Source organism: Microcaecilia unicolor, chromosome 7 (assembly GCF_901765095.1).
Source record: "Microcaecilia unicolor chromosome 7, aMicUni1.1, whole genome shotgun sequence".
NCBI lineage: Eukaryota > Metazoa > Chordata > Amphibia > Gymnophiona > Siphonopidae > Microcaecilia > Microcaecilia unicolor.
Genome location: NC_044037.1, coordinates 26236024 through 26258555, shown reverse-complemented (window position 1 = coordinate 26258555; position 22532 = coordinate 26236024). Strand labels below are relative to the sequence as shown.

Below are 22532 nucleotides of genomic sequence, written 5' to 3'. Positions count from 1 at the left end.
GCCTCACCCCATGCCTGGAACAATCTTCCTTCACCCATACGCCATGCCCCTTCCCTACCCATCTTCAAATCTCTGCTTAAAGCTCACCTCTTCAATGCTGCCTTCGGCGCCTAACCACTCGAGATATATAAAATACCCCAATCTATCCACCCTATCAGACTAACTGTTCACTCGTCCTCTAGATTGTTCACTTGTCTTTAGATTGTTTTCTTGTCTTTTAGATTGTAAGCTCTTTGAGCAGGGACTGTCCTATGTTTAAATTGTACAGCGCTGCGTAACCCTAGTAGCGCTTTAGAAATGCTAGTTAGTAGTAGTAGTAGTAGTAGTATGAAGGCTATATGAAAAATAAGCACAAACTCGGGGGAGAAAAACTCACCCTGACCTCCCGTCTCCGAATTAGGAGCCCCGGGGAACGGAGTTCCTCTGGTAGCCTCAGCCCGAGGCCCCCCTTTGCTCTCAGACTTCTCTGCAACCGCGGGGGTCGAGCCATGCGGCGTTTCCAAGATGGTGCCCGCTGCCAGCTCTATCGAGAGGGAAGAATCAACATCGCTCGCCATGCTCGTACTGGCTCTACCGTCTAAACAGCACGTTTTACAGAGCCCTGCTGCTGATCTGCGCTTGCCACAATGGGAACAGCGCTTAACTCCCTCAGCAGCCATCGCCGAAAAACGGCGGAATAAAATTCAAAATGGCGGCTTTGCGCCCAAATCACCCCGATCGGAACGCCGTCCGCGGGCCCTCCCTGGAGGAGTTGAGTACCGCTCTTACCGCCAAGGACCAAGTCCACGAGCTCCGGTCACGCTGCACAGTCAGGAAAAGTCTCAGAAATAGTAGCGCTGAAAAGCATGGGGTTTTGTTTTTTTTTTAACGCTGTAAGGAAAGTTGGTGGCAAACAGCTACAGAGGCACTACGGAAGCAGAAGAGGGTGGGAAAGGCAGGGAAAGGGCGAACCTATGTGCCTGCATCCACACAGGGGGGAGGGTAAGGCAGGGAAAGAGCGAACCTATGTGCCTTTAAAGTGGGCCCCACTTAGCCACAACACCCCTGCTACAACTGGCAAAAGCACAGGAGCCACCCCAGGCAGAATCTTGAAGGAGCTGAATAAGCTGCGTCCAACCCTGCTGGGAGATAGAGAAATACTGAGAGGCAGATGGAGCTAGCCGTCCTAGAGGCACTATGGTTTTCAGTGTTCTCTATCTCCCCCTGCTGGTAGGTGGGCACAACCCATTCGTAATGGATTCATCTGCTGCTGATGACAAGGAAGACTTCTTTATGGAAAGGATGGCAGATGCAGGGAATTCCCCTCCCCACCCCCAGTGGAATTGGTGGAGAAGAGGACTATATCTGAATTCAAGAAAGCATGGAACAAGAATAGAGGATCTCTAAAGGAGAGGAAAGGATAGTCAAAATTAATAGTTGGTATGGATGAGCAGATTGGATAGACCATAATGTTATCATCTGCCATCATTTTCTTTGTTTCTATACTAAAAGTCCAGTTCTATGCGTCCATATTCTGTGTATTTTCTCACATTCTTTTTGAGTTTCCCTCCCTTTCACTTCATATAATGACCACCTGTCCCTGAACTTATCAATCTACAAAAAATTCTACACTCGGGTACCTTTTTGAAGCTTGTTAGATATTTGATGTTTATTATTATATATTCCCCTTCCACTTTTGTCTTAGAGAATAAGACTTCAAAAAGTGAAATGCCAATATTATGAACTGTAGTTCCAAGACTAATTCAAATTAAGTCCCAACAAGGTATCTGCTTTGTAACATCATGAGATTATTTTCTATGATGCTGTACAGCAAGGCAAACTATCAAAACTGGTTCAAGTAATTCTACAAGCTATTTTATGAATCAAGTTATGGTCAATTTTACTCTTCTGATACAACTGAACTGCTGATCTCTTCTTCACTTTCCAAATCCAATCTTGAACAATATCTAAATCTGAAAGATTCTTACATGAAGGTGATAGGGAGCTCTGTATACTTTAAAGAGTGTAATACTGCACCGGAACATTTTTGACATTTACTCATGGAGAAGATTAAAACATAGCAAAGAATCAATCAGCACTTAAATAGCGACCTTTCAAGTATGAAGAGAACAAATGAAGAGTTGCCCCAACAGCAGGTCACTTCTACCTATAATGGGCAGCACTTCAGAGCTCCATCAAGACTCCTGCTGATGCCAGCATAAATTACAGATTGATGAAAGCAGTGCTAAGAATATATTAACTTTCCAAAGCAATTTATAAATATGTCACAAACCCTTTTTCTTTCCTTCCTTTCCTTTTCTTCTTTCTTCTCTCTCTCTCGTGACCTTTCCCTTGATTTATCCAAATCTTTCTTGTCCACTTCTCTCTCCTTGCTCTTGGACAGTGTTGGAGCAGTATGGTTAGGGTAGTGCTGTTAAAGGAATGCAATACAGTGCATATGTAAAATTCAATTGTCAACAGAATCTGTACACTAGAGATTCAAACACAAAGAAGGTACATATAATTTTTTTTAAGTATTTACAGTGGCTTAACTACTAAGCAATCACATTATTTGTAAGCACTTAAAATACTTTTAGTCACAAATACACAGCTAACAAAAACTGAACAAGGGTAGCATCGGAAGTTTCTACACAGGAACATTTGATCACATTGTACTGAACAGAGTGACTGACAATAACAGCTTTGTTTGCCAAATGAGTTGCTTGGACACAATTGCAATTCCTAAAACACAGATTTCCAATTTTTACTATACCATAATTAGATTCTAACAGCCTAAGAATCATAATTAGATTCTAACAGCCTAAGAATCCAACATTTCCAAGTAGTTAATGCCTTGGAAGATTAATTGAAGTTAGTGAACAAAAATTGCCCAACTTGGAGGTCACTCTCACCATTAGAAATGGAACAAAAATATCTTTTATATACTTTAAAAGGTGCTGTTGCTCTAGAACTGCCTTGACATAGTTAACACTCATTTTACAGCTGTGGGCATACTGGCCATTACTGCTCACTGGCACAATTCCTATCTCTGCATTTTGGCCAGGTTTATTATACCAATCACTGGTCCAGATGCTCATCACAAAGAAATTAACAGCAAACTATTTAGCTTTATAACATATACATTATTAAAACTGCTTCCAATTCATAATAAAAATCATAATTTCGATACTCAAATTCTAAAACCTAAATGTTATTTAGGCAGATAAAGTTTTTATAAACGTGCCTTTCCAAATATATCTTGCATGTTGTTTCCCTTAGAAGGAAATGCTAAAAATGTCCCGTAGGGCAATCATCACAGGACAAGTTTTCATTATATTCCAAGATGACTGGGTTCAATATAAAATCAAACACTGAATTAAAGATAAATTTTTTTCCTTAAATCTTGAACTGATACTCATAGACAGAGTTATGTACCTATAATTTGTGCTCTCTGACAAGAGTGAGAATCTAGATTACACTTAGGGCCAGATGCACTAAACCTAACGAGCCATTAACGAGCAAGTTGTAAACCCTGGCATGTACTAAAAGCCATTTTACAACGACGGTAGCAGCTAACAAAAACGGAATGCAGATGAGCAAATTGTGTAGAAACCCTATTGTAATGAGATGCACTAAGCTTTTCCGATTGCCTTAACACTGGAAACTCTAACGAGAGGTCTGTACCTCTCTTTGGGGCTGCACAGGATTGAAAACTGATGAAAAAACGCTATAAAAATTCATTCCGCCCCCCCCCCCTCCCCGGACGCAATAATTTATTTATTTATTTATTGTGAACACTTATATCCCACAAAATCCCTCTGAGGCAGGCTCCATGTGGCTTACAACATTCAAGGAAAAGAATAACATAGTAATTCTAGAACAACAGAGAATAAGGCACTGTGATTGGCTCAGAGACTTCCAGGTCTCTCAGCTGAGTGGAAGCACGGCCAAAAAAGACGTTTATTATTATTGCGGAGGTGAATGACGGTGAAAACAGACGGCTTCTTTTCGATGGCCAGCCTCAACTGCACTTTAGTTTTTATTATTGTGGCGGGGGGCGGAATGACGGTGAAAATGGACAGCTTTTTTCGATGGCCGGCCTCAACTGCACTTTTGTTTTTATTATTGAGGCGGGGGGGGGGGGGGGTGAGCGGCACAGCGCCTTCAGGTATTTGGTATGCGCACAGCAGCCAGCGTAACGCTTTGCTGCTCTGTTTTACAATGGAATAGAGAATGCAAGTGAGCTACAATGAGTAGCTCATTTGCATTCCCTTTCCTTGATGCATAGCCGTTCCCTACCGATTCGCTATGGAATTCGGTAGGGAACGGCTCTAACAATGACTTTAGTGCATCTGGCTCTCAGCCACTAAAAAATATGTTTACACTCAGCTGTGCAGAAGCAGGAGCCCCCCCCCCCCCAAAAAAAAAAAAAAACCAAGTTATTTATCCAAGCATATATTTAAAAAGTTGAACTTCAAAAGGAAGTGGGAAGGTATATATGATTCAATCTGCTGTCCATAGAAAACACCAGTCTGTTTGTTCCATTAATAAGCAGGTTAAATAGGTCCCACGTATAAGGACCCCCAAATCAAATGTTTTCTGGGAATTCCTCATACTCTCCGTAAGATTGACAAGCTGAGTTTTGGCAGGGAGGAGATGAGCGCAATTGTTTAAAATTAACATTCAAAAGGTGAAGTCTCTGTTTAAAATTTGATTATAAAAACAGTTAGACTTCCTTTTAAACTGCTAAGTTGTGCACTGTTTAGAATATGATTCCCACCTACTACATGCAACTCTCACCTACTCCAGGCTTTATCTTCGTTTAATATGCTTTTTAAGCCAATTAGGAGGATAGAGGGTCTAATTAGGGCACTTTCATCAGCCAGTACTTAGCTCTTAGCAATATAGGGGGTCAACATTCATACCGATTCAAGCCAGCAGACCAGCCACTAATATTCAGCAGCACTTAATTGGGCTGAATATCAGCACTAACTGGCCATCTTGAAAATAGACAGAAAAGGGGCATTATGGGGCCAGCATCGAGGAGTCGTCACCAGTTATACACGTGGCATGCTCCTCTTGCAGATGCAAAGACTTGACATTCAAGATATCACCTCACCTAAAGGCCTTTGTTTTCAGAGAACCTGGGAGCGAATCTGGCACACTTTAACCCCTAGGGCACATAGTAGAGTGCTTAACTTATCTAGATAAGTTTTTTGTTTAGAATATGGATTGTGTGTTAAGCATATGGATTGTGTTTTCCCACCATTCCAGTTGGTTGGGGGGGGGGGGGAATGGTTGGGTGGGGTTTGGAGGGAAGGAGACTGAATCTGTATATGCTTTTGTTAGGACTGGTTTGTCTATGTTGTATATATTTGACTGAATATGCTCTCTTTGCGGCATGCTTTATAATGCCATGTTTTTGTGTTTTTCAGTAAAAATATGAGTTAAATATATACACATGCTCGCATAGCTAAGTGGGTGGATAGGACCACACAAAAATTAGTACTACGTCAACTTACTTATGTGAGCACCGGCACTGAATTATCAGCCAGCACCCGCATGCTACCAGCCTGTAGCAGCCCATATTCTCCCCTCCCACCAAAACCCTCTTCCCACAATAGAAGACTCCTCCCAACATGTCCCAATACCCCCAACCATAGAAGTCAGCTCTTCACATTATAACCCCCTCCCAAACCTTACTACTACTATTACTACTACTTATCACTTCTATAGCGCTACAAGGCATACGCAGCGCTGTACACCATACATGAAAAGACAGTCCCTGCTCAAAGAGCTCACAATCTAAATAGGACAGACAAACAGACAGAACAACTAAGAGGTAAGGGAATTAAAAAGGTGGGGATAAAAGGGTACAGGGCAAGTGAGTAGTGGTTAGGAGTCAAAAACAGCGTTAAAGAGGTGGGCTTTTAGCCTGGATTTGAAAATGGCCAATGACGGGGCCAGACGTACAAGCTCGGGAAGTCTATTCCAGGCGTGAGGTGCAGCGAGATAAAAGGAACAGAATCTGGAACCAGCAGTAGAGGAGAAGGAGACAGACAAGACAGATTTATCCACAGAACGGAGGGGGGTGGGACGTAGGGAGAAACAAGAGTGGAGAGATACTGGGAAGCGGTAGAGTGAATGCACCTATAGGTCTGTTAGAGAAGTTTGAATTGAATGCGAAAACAGATAGGGAGCCAGTGAAGTGACTTGAGGAGAGGGCTAATGTGAGCATAGCGACTCTGGCGGAAAATGAGTCACGCAGCAGAGTTTTGGACTGATTGAAGAGGACAGAGATGGCTAAGTGGGCAGCTGGTGAGAAGCAGGTTGCAATAATCTAGGTGAGAGGTGATAAAGTGTGGATAAGGGTTCTGGTAGAGTTCTCAGAGAGGAAGGGACGGATTTTGCTGATGTTATAGAGAAAGAAACGACAGGTTTTGGCAATCTGCTGAAGGTGAGCAGAGAAGGAGAGAGAGGAGTCGAAGATGACCCCAAGATTATGATCTGATGAGACAGGGAGAATGAGAGTGCCATCCACAGAAATAGAGAAAGGGGGGAGAGGAGAGGTGGGTTTAGGGGGAAGGATGAGACGCTCGGTTTTGGCCATGTTAAGTTTCAGATGACATTGAGACATCCAGGCAGCGATATCAGATAGGTAGGCTGATACATTGGTCTGGATGCTGGTTGAGACTTCGGGGGTAGAGAGGTAGATCTGGGAGTTATCAGCGTAGAGATGGTATTGAAAGCCATGCGATGATATCAGAGAGCCAAGGGAAGAAGTGTAGACGGAGAACAGGAGAGGACCGAGAACAGAACCCTGAGGTACACCGATTGGTAGTGGGATAGAAGTGGAAGAGGATCCACCAGAGTGGATCAAACCTTCTCCCAACTAAAACCTCCTTCATGTCCGAGTGAACCATCTGGGCTTAACTTCACTTCCATGGTGGTCCAGTGGGTAAAAGAGACAGGAACAATCACCACTCACACCTGCTGCAGCTTAAAAACGGCAGCCACATTGACATGGTGAGTGTGGGTCTATATCCCCGTAGGTTGGGAGTATTACGGTGTTTAGGCAGGTGTGGGGGTAGGGAGTAGAGAAAGGGGAATACTGGAAAGGGATATGATAGATGAAGGGCTTGGATATATCAGGGTGGGAGGCCTTTCCCCTTAGTTTTAGTTTATTGAAACACTTCTCTTACTTCATCTCCGGCCCCAACAGTTATTTCCATAAACTATATAACCTCCCTACTGTTTATACATATGTCTGGAATACAGTGATAAAAAGTTTTGTAGTGTGTTTTATTTAACAAATAATAAAAAAAAAAATTATGTGATGCATGAGCAGTGGTGTGCTGGAGCCAGCTCACACTGGCTCACGAGCCGGTTGTTAAATTTTTTACCGACTTGCGAGCTGGTTGTTCCTGAGGGCGAGCTGGCTCTCCTTCCTTCCTCCTACAGGGTCCGGGGTCCCTCACCTCCCTTGTCCAGCGAATTCTTCGGGGCAGGCAGTCTTGCCTGCCCGCTGTCAGATCGCTCTTTAAAAATGGCCGCCAAGACGTCCAGCAGCGGCCTCACGAGACTTCTGCTGAAGTCTTTGAGGCTGCCCTCGTAAGTCTCGGTGGCCATTTTGAAGAGCGATCTGGCAATGGGCAGGCAAGATTGCCTGCCCCGAAGAATTCGCTGAACAACCTCGGTGGCTGGAGGGAGTGGCAGGGGAGAGAAGGGAGTCGCTGGACATGGGTGGCTGGACGGGGGGCAGAGGAGAGAAGGGAGTCGCTGGGCATGGGTGGCTGGAGGAGGGGGGCAGGGGAGAGAAGGGAGTTGCTGGGCATGGGTGGCTGGAGGGGGGGCAGGGGAGAGAAGGGAGTTGCTGGGCATGGGTGGCTGGAGGGGGGTAGGGGAGAGTGGACAATCGCTGGGTATGGGTGGTTGGAGGGGGGGCAGGGGAGAGAGGGCAATCAATGGGCATGGGTGGCTGGAGGGGGGCAGGGGAGAGAAGAATCGCCGGGCATAGGTGGCTGGAGGGGGGGCAGAGGAGAGAGGGCAATCGCCGGGTATGGGTGGCTGGAGAAGGGTCAGGGGAGAGAGGGCAATCGCCGGGTATGGGTGGCTGGAGGGAGGGTCAGGGGAGAAAGGACAATCGCCGGGTATGGGTGGCTGGAGGGAGGGGCAGGGGAGAGAGGACAATCCCTGGGTATGGGTGGCTGGAGGGGGCAGGGGAGCAAAGAGAATCGCTGGGTATGGGTGGCTGGAGGGGAGGGCAGGGGAGCAAAGAGAATCGCTGGGTATGGGTGGCTGGAGGGTTGCTGGACATGGGTAGATGGAGGGGAGGGCAGGGGGGAGAGCAGGGTTGCTGGACATGGGTAGATGGAGGGGAGGGCAGGGGGGAGAGGAGGGTTGCTGGACACGGGTGGATAGAGGAGAGGGAAGGGAGAGAAGAAATGCTGGACATGGATGGAGGGAAGGGAAGAGTGAGGAAGGAGATGAGATGAGGGAAAAGGAAGAGGAGAAAAACTTCACATGGATAAAGAAAATAGGCAGAAGCTGGATCCACTGGACAGTCAAGTTTTGAATTGCCATGCCTCTAAAAGAACTTAGGATTTGGAGGTGGGGGGGGGGGGGGGGGAGAAGAGATGGGTTTCTGTGGGGACACAGTGGTGTTATGAGTCTTTCTTTTTATTTTCCTGTTTCATTACCTTCCCTTATTTTCTTTGGAAGACCTGGACAGGTATATTTTTGGGATTTAACTTTGCATGTTTAGTTTGTTTTCTTTTGTAAAATTGTTTATCCTGATTTGTTTCCGATATGCCTCTCACTTGCCTCATTTTAAAGGTACAAGAATTAAATACCCCAGGTTAAGACTTATGTTTAAAGAACTGACCGGATTAAAAGCGGATGTGGCCTTCATCCAACAGACTTACTTAAAGCCTGCCCAAGAGCATTTTGTAGCTCATGGGAAATACTCAAATATCTTTTTTGCTTCTAATTGCTCACAGCATAAGACCAGGGGGCTTTTGATAGCTCTCTCAGCAAATTATCCACGGCATATAAAGAAGGTTTCTTAGGATAAGGAAGGCCATCATTTGCTGGTTAAATTGTTGCTAGGAGATAGTATTTATACTTTTCTGTGTGTACATGCTCCTAATGAGGGACAAAACAGAGCAAAAAGCACAAGGGTTTTCAGGAGCAGGACAATGGGAGATTCTTTATTAGAAAGACGAGACACGGGACATGTTCTGGTGACTATTCACCTACCTCAGGGTCAGAAGAGTTTGCAGATCCAGGATTTATAAAGCGCTCTTACATCAAACTTCCCCCTTGTCCCAATATACTGATAAATGGGAGACTCTTTTATCCGTCCATTATGAGCGGGATAAATGGCCCCGTATATATAAAACTTTATTGAATTTTTCTGTGGCAACACCTCTGGTGGAGAATGGGTACAAGATGTTATTCCAGTGGTACCTCACCCCCCACAGAATATCACGTATATTTCACACGGAGGTCTCAACTTGCTGGCGGGGCTGTGGAGCCCGGGGTACATTTTGGCACATATGGTAGGACTGCCCGACCATAAAGCAGTTCTGGACAGACTTAATAGCACACCTCCACACTAAGCTGGGGATAGCAATTACGCCGAGCCAGGAGCTTTGTTTACTTAACATACCAGTGGAGGGCATACGTCGCTCATTTCATGGTATTCTCTCTCATGTAGTAACAGCAGCACGTATTTTAATTGCTAGATACTGGAAACAAACATCGATCCCTACGTTGGATCAAGTCTTTAAAAAAGTGGATTACTGTTGTTTAATGGCTAAAATGACAGCTGTGAAGCGGGGACAGATGGTAAGATTTCTCAAAGTGTGGACAATATATATGGACTGGAGAGGGATCTCTGTTTGATAAGGTGGAGGATTCCTTCGGTTTGAACTGTTGAGCCCGACTGCTGTTACCCTGGAGGAAGGGTGGGTGGGGGGTAGATTGTAAGCTCTTTGAGCAGGGACTGTCTTTCTTCTATGTTTGTGCAGCGCTGCATATGCCTTGTAGCGCTATAGAAATGCTAAATAGTAGTAGTAGTAGTGGGGTAGGGAGCGGGGGGGGAGTTGGGGGGGTTTGTGTAGTATTTGTTGTCAACAACGCATTTTGACTGTACATTAAGTTGAAGTATTGGATATTGTATTGATCTTGTTTATATGAAGAAAAAAAAAAAAGAAGAGTTTGCAGAGTTCTGTATAAAATAGTAACAGGTATGCCACTAACAGGGCTAATCACTATGATGCAGTCCTGCTGTTAATAGCAAGTGTATGCTCTCAGTGCATGCGACATAAATATCTTGATCAACAAAACATGAAAGACACTGTTAGAAAAGCCGCCACTATCTTTCGCGTTCTCTTGACCAAGATATTTATCTAAGTGTGCACTTGTTATTAACAGCAGGACTGCATCATAGTGATAAGCCCTCTAAGTGGCATACCTGTTACTGTTTTATACAGAACTCTGCAAATTCTTGTGACTCCTGAGGCAGGCAAAGAGTCACTGAAACACAGCCTGTGTGTCAAGTCTTTCTAATAAAGAATCTCCCATTGTCCTACTCCTGAAAGCCCTAGTTGTGTTTCTTTGCACTGCTTTGTCTATTTGGTGTATTTTGGACCCTCTCTTTTCCACTGACCTTAATGAGGGACAGGATGCTTTCTTGGATGGTTTGGGTCACACCCTGCTGCAAATGGGCATTAACTCTTAGGTGGTGATTTTAACATTACCATTGACCCTAAGTTGGACAATAGTGCTAAAGGGGTATACTATAGACATAGAGAGAGAGCACACCTTAAATAATTGATTTGATTTGCTTACTTTATTTTTGTCTGATTGTAAGCTCTTTGAGCAGGGACTGTCTTTCTTCTATGTTTGTGCAGCGCTGCGTATGCCTTGTAGCGCTATAGAAATGCTAAATAGTAGTAGTAGTAAATAGTTTTTGGGTTGTTGGGGTTCATTTGATTTGTAGCGACAACATGATACACTGAAAGGGATTTTACCCATTTTTCTCCCTTACATAACACTTATTCCCGCATTGATATGTGGTTGGGTGATTGTGAATGCTTACGGGGTGTGCACTCAGTGACGATCCACACACATACCTGCTCTGATTATGCACCAGTTCTTTTCACTTTTCTTTTGGGATGAGGTTCTATGGGACAACGCTATTAGCACATATGTTGCTATTTTGCTAGATCCCCAACTTGTATCTGCCTTAGAAAAACATTTCAAGGATTATACAGAATTGCATGACATTGATGCCATGGATCCTCTAACTCTTTGGGAAGGTCTTAAAGTGGTAATGAGGGGCCGACATAGCTTTGCAAGCCCATCTTTGAAAATCTCGAGTAGCTCGAGAATTGAACTTGCATCAGTAGATTGCACAGTTGGAACTGGTATTAAAGTCTGACACAGGGAATCAGGCCTGTGCTGAACAATTACATGCCTTGCATCTGTCGCTTAATTAAATGCAAATGGCTGCGATATCAGAATAGTTATAAAAAGCTAGACAAGTGCACTCTGAATTTGGAAATTGATCCAGTAGGCTACTGGCATAGAATCTTAAGCCAAAGGGTCAACGCAATTATATCTGTTCAATCTTTGAGGAGAATATGATAGCCTCTACTACAACGCAGGGCATACATGCTTGATTTCTTCAATACTAGGACACCCTTTATAAACCCAAGCATACACCTCCGCACAAGGATATCTCAGCATATTTGGAGTGTATACTTCTTTCTAACAGTTGGCGAGGCCGATAATTATCTAAGCCAATTGATCTAGAGGAGTTTGTATGGGCCATTAAAGATCTGCCATCTAATAAAGCACCTGGATGGGATGGCTTTTCCAATAACTTTCACAAAAGATTTAGTTTATATTTAGCATCATTGCTGCTCAGAGTTTTTCAGCTCATTGTGGGTCTTATAGACCGATATCACTGTTTGACACCAATTATAAAATATTTACTAAAATTATGGCTTGTAGATTATCCATGGCTGATTCATGAGGATCAAGCTGGATTTGTCTCTGACAGACAAACTTTTGATAATCTTAGATCATTACTACAAGTTACTCAGTGGGCCTGGATACATCGAGTCCTCACTATTTTGCTGTCCATTGATGCAGAAAAAGCATTCAATTGGGTGTATTGGCTTTTTTTTTTTTTAATTCTCGGTGCTTCATAAAATGGGATTTGGGGGGCCGCTATCTCTCTTGAATATGTTTGTTTACACCTCCCCATTGGCTAGTTTAAAAATGGCTGTTATACCAAATCTTTTGAACTGCACCATGACACCCATCAAGGATGTGCGGTGTCGCCTTTATTTGTGCAATATCTGGAGAGCCCTTAGCCCAGATGGTGCGAGCTTTGCCAGGTATTCGGGGATTATCTGGGGTGATAGCTAGCATAAAATTATGCTTTTCGTGGATGATATTTTGCTGACTCAGGTGTTAGCTCAATATAGAGAGGTATCTGGCTTTAAAATCAACATGACTAAGTCAGAGATATTAAATCTCAATATGGATGTTTCTAGGGTCATACGCCTGAAACATTTTCCCTTTCAATGGGCTCAGAAACAACTTAAATACTTGGGGGTATGTATAACAGCTAAATTAGATGGGTTATATCAGGCCAACGTCAGCACTAAGATTGGGGAACTATTGGCTAAACTGGATCGTTGGGAGGGTCTTACTATATCCTGCCTAGGATGGATCCAGGAAGTTAAAATGATGCTATTATCTATTTATGGTGCTCCCTCTTCCTAATTCTCAATGCTTTTCACATCAACAGAAACAAAAATGTTTTGCATATATTTTGAGGAAGTGCCCATGTTATATCAACCAAAACTTAAGGGCTTACGGGAGTACCCAATTTTCAGCTATATTTTAAAGCCAATTGGTTACAGAGAAGTTTAAACAAATGGAATCGTTGGGAACAGGTGCGGATTGGCTCCACTCCTCTGTGGGCGGTTCCCTGGCTCCTAAAGAAAGATCTTCTCCATTTAGCGCAGGTAACTCCACTGGGGCTTAATTATCCCTTACATACTTGGTATCAGGTACCTGGGCAGTTTTTTTGAGATAGACATTATCATTTATCAACTGCTTTGCAATATGCTCCCTCCTTTGGTCCAGGGCATTGAGATCCAGAGTATAAACGATAAGCTTGCAATGGCTTGCGTACCCTTGGACAGTTTTGGGAGGTGGGTGAATTTATTTCTCTTACAGACCTTCAAGAGGATTATGGATTATTCCCACAAGGAAGGTTTCACTATTGGCAGATTTGTGATTATAGCCAATGTAAAGCTCAGGGTGAACTTAACTTAAAGGAAACCTTATTAGAACAGGCTATGTAGGGAGGAGGAGGTAAGAGTATATCACTCATTTATATCTAGCTTTGTTGATTCACACTACCCCCCCCCCCCCTCACCTAATGGGAACAGGATCCGAGTGCAGCATATACTATGGAACACTGGGGAAAGGGTTTTCAATATTGATTTAAAATCTCTACTGCTAGCATCAGGTTAAGAATGGTTTTAAGATATTTTACCGATGGTACTATACCCCAAATAAGGCTTCAAAAGATGCTCCCTGCAACTTCGAACGCTTGTTGGAGAAATTGTGGAGATTGGGGCACCTTCTTTCATCTCTGGTGGACTTGCCCTTTGGTCCAAACATATTGAACTTCTGTAATGGACACTTTGAATAATATACTTGGTAGAATATATCCACAAAGGGCAGAATACTGTTTGATTCGTTTAAACCTGCAGCAATTAAGGCTGAACATCATAAGCTGATGATACTGCTTTTTATAGCTAGTACACTGGCTTTCGTACCAGCATGGAAGCAGCCTGGTTTGCCTTCTATATCTCAGGTTCTACAGAATTCGGAGTTTATTTTTCAAATGCCCAAGTTGACAGTGTTGCGACATGGACGATTGACTCTTATGAGGTTTGACAACTCTATGAAATTTAGGAGCGCCTTGCCTCATCCAGCCTGTCCAAAAGATCGTGTGGGTGTATGTGTTGTGTTTTTGATTTACAATAAACATTATTTTTGGTTTAAAAAAAAAAAAAAAAAAAAGACAGCTGTCATTAATTTTTTCTGTACTGTAATTTGACCTGAACCGAACTGGCAGTGACGTACAGCAAGAGTCTTTTCTGAAAAGTCAGAGAGCTGCAGGAAGACTACCTTTTCCAGGAATTTGGATATAAAAGAGAGATTAGAGACAGGGCAATAATGACTAGCAATTGAAGGATCCAGAGTTGCTTAGCAAACAGGAGACCCAGTTTTCCCTCTATTGAAGTCTGAAACGGCACAAGGTGAATCCTCTGTCCCCAAATAAGGTCAGTGAGCTACATGCTTAGGCTACCTCAGAGGATGCAGTGATAACTTAATTAAAATCTATGTGAGGATATAAGCACAAATACATAAGTATTGCCATACTGGGACAGACCAAAGGTCCATCAAGCCCAGCATCCTGTTTACAACAGTGGCCAATCCAGGTCACAAATACCTGGCAAGATCCCAAAAAAGTACAAAACATTTTATGCTGCTTATCCCAGAAAATGTGAGTTTTCCCCAAGTCCAATTTAATAATGGTCTATGGACTTTTCCTTTAGGAAGCTATTCAAACCTTTTTTAAACTCTGCTAAGCTATCACAGGATGTGTAAAAAAAAACATTTTTTAATTGAAGAAATACATACACAGCTGGCCACTTCTCAACAGAAAACTGAAGCTCTTGAACACCATACCATGAAGTTAGAAGGGGTATTTCCACAGACCACTACTAACACAGAGGCTAATACAAAATTATGAGATGACTATGAAGACTCTGCTAATAGAAGCCAGCAGAACAATATCAAGGTACTATGTCTAGTGGAGGGTGCTAAGGGAACTAATGTGATTACTTTACTGGAGAGCTGTTTGATGAAGATACTGGATTTAGATTTGACCACAACACTGGAGATTGAAAAAAGCATATCAGACACCTTTGTGCACTAATCCTGGTGGGAAGGCTGCCAGGTCGATTGTTGCTAAGCTTTTGAGGTACCTTCAAGCTCTGCATATTCTGAAGACAGCTAAAGGAAAATCTTATTTATTGTTTTAGGACAAGAAAATCCATATTGTGCCACATCCTGTTAGGTGCACTGCTCTTAAGCAGTCAGCACTTTTATCAGTGTGACAAAATCTCAAGGACACTGGGACCTGTTTTGGCCTGATGTACCCTGCAAGGATGAAGATGATGTACAACAATCACACAACTATCCACTTTGGATCCTGAAGTGCTGTGAAAGTGGTTGATACAAGTAAATATGGCCTGAATTTTCCCAGCTTCATCTCATGATATCTTAGAACCTGCTGAATGAGTACGCATTAAGGCCTTTGCCCCCTTTCCAACTGGAATTTGTGGCTTATTGATAGTACACTTTTCTTGGGCTAATCAGTCATATGTCTGTGGGCATTCCTTTCCTCCCCTCTCTCCCTCCCCTTTTCTTTTTCACATTTCCTGGGTTTCATCACTTTGGGTAGGAGGTGGATGCACATGATGAGAGTGACTGGCCATGCTGCCTGGTGTGCTGGGGTGTGAATGGGCAACATAATTAAGGTATGAGTTTTAAATTCATTCTTGCCTGTGTTTTGTGTTTTTTATTGCACTAATTATGTTACATTTGTGCACGAGATGGTAGTTACTGTCATCTGCGTGTGAGTATGTATGACATGAAATGTTCATCTGTCTTTTGGTTGCACAGGTACGTATGTATGTGGTATGAAGTCGTCAGAACTTTTGAAAGAGCACATGAAAGATGTGTGGGTTTCATGTTCACATGATTGTTATTTTGTTGGTTGAGAGATTTTGGTAGTGGGCGCTTCTTGGCATGTGGCCATGGGTTTCTTGTTGGTTTTCTTACCTGCATTTGCAGGTGTCTGTCTGGATAGGATTGCAGGGGGAACGTTTGATTTTTATGGGTCAAGGTCCACTACTTTGCTTGTTCTGGGAGCTTATCTGAGATTAATATTTTTGTGGGCATTAGTTTCAGTTTTTTTCTCCTGTTACATAAAGTAATTCATACAGCAATTTATGAAGTTTTTCTGTAGAGATGAACCTTGGGGATTTCTGTTTGAAGTTTATACAACCCCCTGCTTGATATATTATCATCTTGTTTCCTTTTTGTACTTTTGTTGAGTTTAATTGAAATTTCCAGAAATGTTTTACACAAACACTAAATAAAAATTAAGTTAGAGCAATATTTAAAGAAATTATCAGAAATCAAATACTCAAACTTTCTATAGTCTACATCAAGAAAGGGAGGGGGGCAACAACTTCCACATATCAGCACAAAGAAAATCATGTTAGTAATAAAGAAAAATAAAGTAAAAGGCACATGGACTTAAATATTATCACAGCTCATAACCTCTAAACTGGTTTACCAAAAAGAAATAATCCTAACAAGAAACTTCTGATGCAAGAAATGTCTCTAAATGTGGTGGTTCCACAAAGAAATACCTATTCTCTTAATAGCTCATATGACACTTACATAAGCAACAGAGAAAAATGTGGCAACTAATACCAACGCATGAGGCTTAAGTTGTAGAAATGCTTTCCTTCGCACCTGCATGCCCCTAGACATCAGGAAAAATAGAAACTCTTAAGACCATCTGAATTTAAAGTAATTCTTAAAGATCAAAGATGTGGCCCTAACAGCAAAGACGTTCACAGATGAACTCCAAGCTATCCAGAGATATTACTAAATCCAATCTACCGTCTTCCACATTTTCATTCCTTCTACCTAATGGCAAATAATATAGCTTGGAAATTCCAATTTCCTCTGGTTTCAAAAATTATAAAGAGTCTTTCAACTACATATGATAGAATTCTTGCAGGGACATGAACCTTATCTTGGGGAAATTTAACAATCTTTTCATTTCTGCCCTGATTTTCCAAAGTTTCCATCACCAAATGAAGCATTAAACTGCCTTTAATAAAAGGACCCAGTAGCTGGCTGAAAAGTTAAAAACAGAACGGACCGATTCTCCATCTGGCGTTTCAACTCATCACATATAGTATCTCGTTCTGACAGTTTGGCCACTGTCTGTTCTGAAAATATTGGAGTTTGTGAAACAGTGGAAGCAAGAGAAGCTTCAATTCTACAAGCACCCTCCCAAATGTCCTCAAAAGTAGCCTTATCTGATCCAGCCAAAGTTGGGCCAGTTTGAGGCACCATAGAGGTAGCCTTTGATAGGGGAACCGAGGTGGTAGAAGAAACTGAACCAATCTTACAGGTCCCCTTTCCAGATAGATCTGGGGAGGTCTTCTCTAGCCTGGATCCTTTCCTCTCCACAAGCAGTACTCGGGCCCCGATTCCAACTTGCAGTTTTTTCTTCATCATTTCCGGGTGATACATGTGAATCTCTCAAGAGCTGCACCAGGATAGAGTGGCCCACCAGAGGTCAGCGTGACCTGAAGCTCCTCCACAGAGACTCTCCTTTTACAGGTGTGCTGCAGGCCAAATGAAGATCCACTGGCCCCCTTTCTTCCAATGTATACATATTGCGAGCCTTAAGTCTGTCCCATACGCTTTATGACAGAGACCACTGACCAATTTTGTAGCCGCCCTCTGGACTGACTCCATCCTGTTTATATATTTTTGTAGGTGCGGTCTCCAGAATTGCACACAGTATTCTAAATGGGGGCCTCACCAGAAACTTATACAAGGGCACTATCACCTTTTTTCCTGCTGGTCATTCCTCTCTCTATGCACACAAGCATCCTTCTGGCTTTCACTGTCGCCTTCTCTGTTTAGCCACCTTGAGATCATCTGACACAATCACCCCCAAGTCTCACTCTTCTTTCATACACAGAAGTACTTCACCTCCTATACTATATCATTCCCTTGGATTTTTGCCACCTAAGTGTAGGACCCTGCATTTTTTAGCATTAAATCTAAGTTGCCAATCTTCTAGCTTTGCCAGATCCCTCTGCATGTTATCCACACCCTCCGGGGTGTCCATGCTATTACAGAGTTTGGTATCATCCGCAAAGAGACAAACCTTACCAGACAGGACAGCTGCAATACCACTCACAAAGATGTTTAAAAAATCCAGCCCAAGGATCAATCCCCATGGTACACCACTGATAACATTCTTTTCCTCGGAGCAAGCTACCAATGCCCCCTGTCTCCTTCTACTTAACCAGTTTTTAACCCAGTCACTCACTTTAGGACCCATACCAAGGGCAATCAGTTTATTTTATCAGACGCCTATGCAGAACCATGTCAAAGGTTTTGATAAATCCAAGAACACCACATCTAGCACCCCTTCCATAGGCTGGAAAAATAAATTAGTTAATCCCAACAGAAATATCTTCTTGCCCTAAATAATGGAACACTAGTTTAGGTCTCTAAGAGATCAAAATCTAGACTTAGATTTTTTTTGTCTTTTGTCATGCAAGAGAACAATGAGAGCATGACTGTATGGGATAATAACTGGGAGACTGGTTGGAAACTTCTCGTAATTGAGGGTTGTGCAGTGTCCAGAAAAATTTGTGAGCCTTTAAGTGTTGCCTTGAATGGCAGCACATTCGGCAAAAGGGAAAAATAGCAGAAAAGCAAAGTCTTTGTCTCTGCTGGCAATTATTAGTTTTCCATTATCAGAGCTGTGCGAAGGCACTGCCAATTCTTGAAACAGTCTCTGTAATATCAGTAAATATCTCATTGATTCTGCTATCACACAGAAGTCAGATATACAGCATCTTCAGTGAAGTGAGATGGATTGTACCTGAGGAATGCAGTAGTATCTAGATTAGCTGAAAATGATATGTTTGTAGCCGCTTCTAGTTTCTCTTAGCTAGATCCAAGGCTCAGAAATCCTAAGACATCAGTTTCAGGAAGTAAACAGCAGGAAAATAAAAAATACTGTTGTCTTCATTTTTTTTCTTGCACACAGGCAGAATGGCTAAACTGCAGTGTAAAAAAAGGTTGATTGGCTGTAGCCCTATAGGTCTTTTATAAGATGTACCACAATTTTAATTTTGCCCCTTCTACAAGGATCAATCTCTCGTGCAGATTCTCTCTTATACCAGATGCTCAAAGCCAAGATATTCTAAAGGTATCTCTATGGCTAAGGCACAGCCTCTGATGTGTCAAATCCATCATTTGCGGAATGCACAAGGTGTTTTCCACATACAACCCTGAAGTTAGTAAGCTGAACAAAGTCCCCTTTGCTTGTCTGTAGGAAGGAATTTTGAAATGTTTTGCAAGTTTCTTCAATACAGAATGCACATATTACATTACGAACTGGTGGATAGATAGCAGAGCATTCTGGACCACTTTCCTGCCAAAAAGGCCAAATGTTTATAGGTCTTTCCAGGAAGAAATGAGGAATTACCTTTTGATTTCTCATACTTTTTCATAACAGCCTCTACTGCAACTGAGTGATGAGCTCACTGAAGCTCTTTGAAACCAAGCGCTGTTAGAATCTGGTACCTTGCATGAAGCTTCTTTCTTACAAGCAGAGTAGTTAGTAACGTTTACTAGATCTTTAACTGTAATTTCTGGAAGTGTTAATGTATCTTTCAGTATGTTAAGATACCTCAAGAGTGCCAGCATAGAAACTTGGATTCTCCTACTTTTAAGTCAAGAAGAAGAGATTTTTATTACCTTTTTAATGGAGAGAGAGAATGTTTTCTCCTCTTGAAGATCTCTTAGTTAGGGATGATGGGTCCCAATAGCAGACCTGGCAAGTCCTGTACATCAGTACTTGCCAGGTCTGCCATTGGGACCCATCAACCCTCTTAACTAGAAGATCTTCCAGAGGAGAAAACATTCTCTCTCATCAAAAAGATATTAAAATCTCTTCTCCTCAACTTAAAAGGATCTAGGTCTGTGGATCTGAAATTCATTTCTCAAGGATGATTTGACTGAGTCAGATTCTTAGAAGAAAGGAAAAATATATAGCATTAATGAACGAGAAGGTACCTGTTTCTTGTAAGGCACGCTCCTAGAATCATTTTATGAGGCCCTGGGACATGTCTCCCTTTTAGAGGCCGACTGATTTTTGTGAGCCACATAAAGTTGACCCTTTAGTGCTAACAGATACTGCTGAAAAGTTTAAAAGTAGGCTCAAGCTGTCTAGTAACTTTAGGCACTGATGCACCTGGCATCAAAGCTAGTTGAAATTTAGCTACATGTCAAGTTAGTAGGTCATATATACATTTGAGTTTTGTCAAATACTAACCTTGGTGCCAATATCTTCCTATGGAACTAATGGCAATTCCAGATGATCTGGGAGCAAAGGAGTACACATCAGTACATAGCACTAAAGAGAACACCTCTCCCTCTGGAAGATTAGATCTCTATGGCATTGCCAGTGATGACTGTGGACAAAGCTACAAAACTAGAAGGATGATGAAGCAATGACAGCAGAGACTGTGGCTTGGCCTTCACTACGCTCATTCTTGCGCTCAACCCTGTTAGATTATCCAAGCAACTTTACAAAGAGTAGACAGAATCAGAGGCGCTCTTGACTTGTCCTGTGCCCTTGGCCCTAAAAAGGAGAAGGCAATCTTCAGTATCAAAGGACTGCCCATCAAACAAGTTGATGTGAATGCATTCAGTGTAGATATATTCACCGTGAGTTGAGTACAAAGATATCCTGGAATCTTTACAGTATAATTTTTTACTTTAGAAATATAATAGGCCTAGCAGATATTTCTGACCAAACAAATGAATTTGCTTGGTAAATCCCCAAAGCTGACATTAAATCCTCTCAACTAACCCTTCTACATTACCTCAAACCTGGTGGTGAATTAAAATCTCCTGTTTACTTCTGTGAATTGCATAGTAATACCTAATGGCCTCATTATCATTCATTTTAATATATCGTGTGCTCATGTGTACCACACAAGTTAACTTCTCTACTGAACCCCTTTCTGCACTGTGCACTCAATGGAGGAGTAGACTAGTGGTTAAAGCACCGGTCCTGACATCCAGAGATGGCCGGTAAAAAAATCCCACTACTGCTCTTTGTGATCTTGGGCAAGTCACTTAACCTTCTATTGCCTCAGGTACAAAATTAGATTGCGAGCCCTCAAGGGACAGGGAAGTACCTAGTTTACCTGAATGTAACTCACTTTGAGCAGATACTGAAAACGGTGTGAGCAAAATCTAAATTAATGAAGTGCAAGTACACCTCATGGTAACTGTACTTCTGCTCACAGAAGCTTTCAGCATTGGTCCCCGAGTTAGAAAATGTTAAATATGAAACCTATTTGAGAAAGCAAAGAAACAAAAATTACTGATGTTTCTGTGAAGAAAACATAAAAACATGGGGGGGGGGGGTGGGGGGCTTCACTGAATCCAGCTGCATGGTACTAACCATGCATATATAAAAGTACTTCCATTCCTTTTCAAGTCTGAGTAAATGTTTCAGTTCTCAATATTATCATAGGATGTCACCCATAGATATGGCTGATTCATCCTGCTCTCCATGGAGACTCAAAAATCTCTTTAGTCTTATGCAAACTCTGATAATAATAGGAAGTGAATAGTGAATACTGGAAATTTTATTCTTAAATACAAAAACCCTTTTGGGAGCACAAAGATCTCTCATATAGAAATTAAAATGTAATAGGAACTTTTTGAATGATATGCACAAATTCTACCTGGGTTTTAACAAGCTGAAATGTGCACACATATTGTTAACATAATGGTGCATTCTCCTTGCATGCCTGTGCAGTGCAATGGGTGGAAAGAGACATGGTATGTCTTCAATACCAGGAGCTGTAGGCTGTTTGAAACGTGAGTGGTATCGTGCATACACTTATCTTGGGTGTATAGATGTGTGTTGGGGGTTTGTGCATGAAAGATAGGATGTGAGATGTTGAAGTGAAGTAGAGTGTGCGTGTGGAGTGGGGTATGTGCTTGTGGACTGAGATGAAATAAGAGGGGTTGGGGAGTGTACTTCTTGCCATATAGGCATTCATTCCTCCATTTTCAGATTACTCTTCCCTACCCAGCCTGCACTCAATTTCTCAAAGTCCAACCCCTTTTTCACTCTCCTCCTTTCTATCTCCCTACCCCTCCACTCTGTACCCTTCGTTCTATTCTTGTGTGTAGCACTATCCCCCTTGCACTCTCCTCCCTCCCCTTTCCTCAGTTCCTTGCACTCTATCCTGCCCCTAACCCTCCATTTACAGTTCCCCTCCAATTATGCAGTTCACCACATTATGAGCTTATTGCCAAGGCAGCAGCTTCAAGTTTTTTCTTCTGCTGGCAGAAGAACTGCCTACTTTGCTTTATAGAATATTAGAAAATACAACCGTATAATTTAAGAGTGACTATTTATACTAGCCATAGAACTGATGAAAATTGCTCACGCCTAAGTTGCTGAAGAGAGCATGTCAATTACAGCATTCTATAATTTACAAGTTCATTGTGTATCTGCTGATCATCTGACCACCTTCAAACTACACACCATAACAGTCAGGAACCAATGTACAGAATGAGTAGTACAATATGGA

General features: G+C 42.3%; 1 protein-coding gene across 2 annotated transcripts in view; it reads right to left on the bottom strand.

Moving 5' to 3' along the window:
- The window catches only part of THOC2 (THO complex 2), a 272468-nt gene that overhangs the window by 38052 nt on the left and 211884 nt on the right, over positions 1-22532 (bottom strand). For both annotated transcript variants that reach the window (XM_030209899.1, XM_030209900.1), the window contains exon 34: positions 2273-2410. In XM_030209899.1, coding sequence (XP_030065759.1) covers positions 2273-2410 — 138 coding nt within the window. The remainder of the gene's footprint in view (positions 1-2272; positions 2411-22532) is intronic.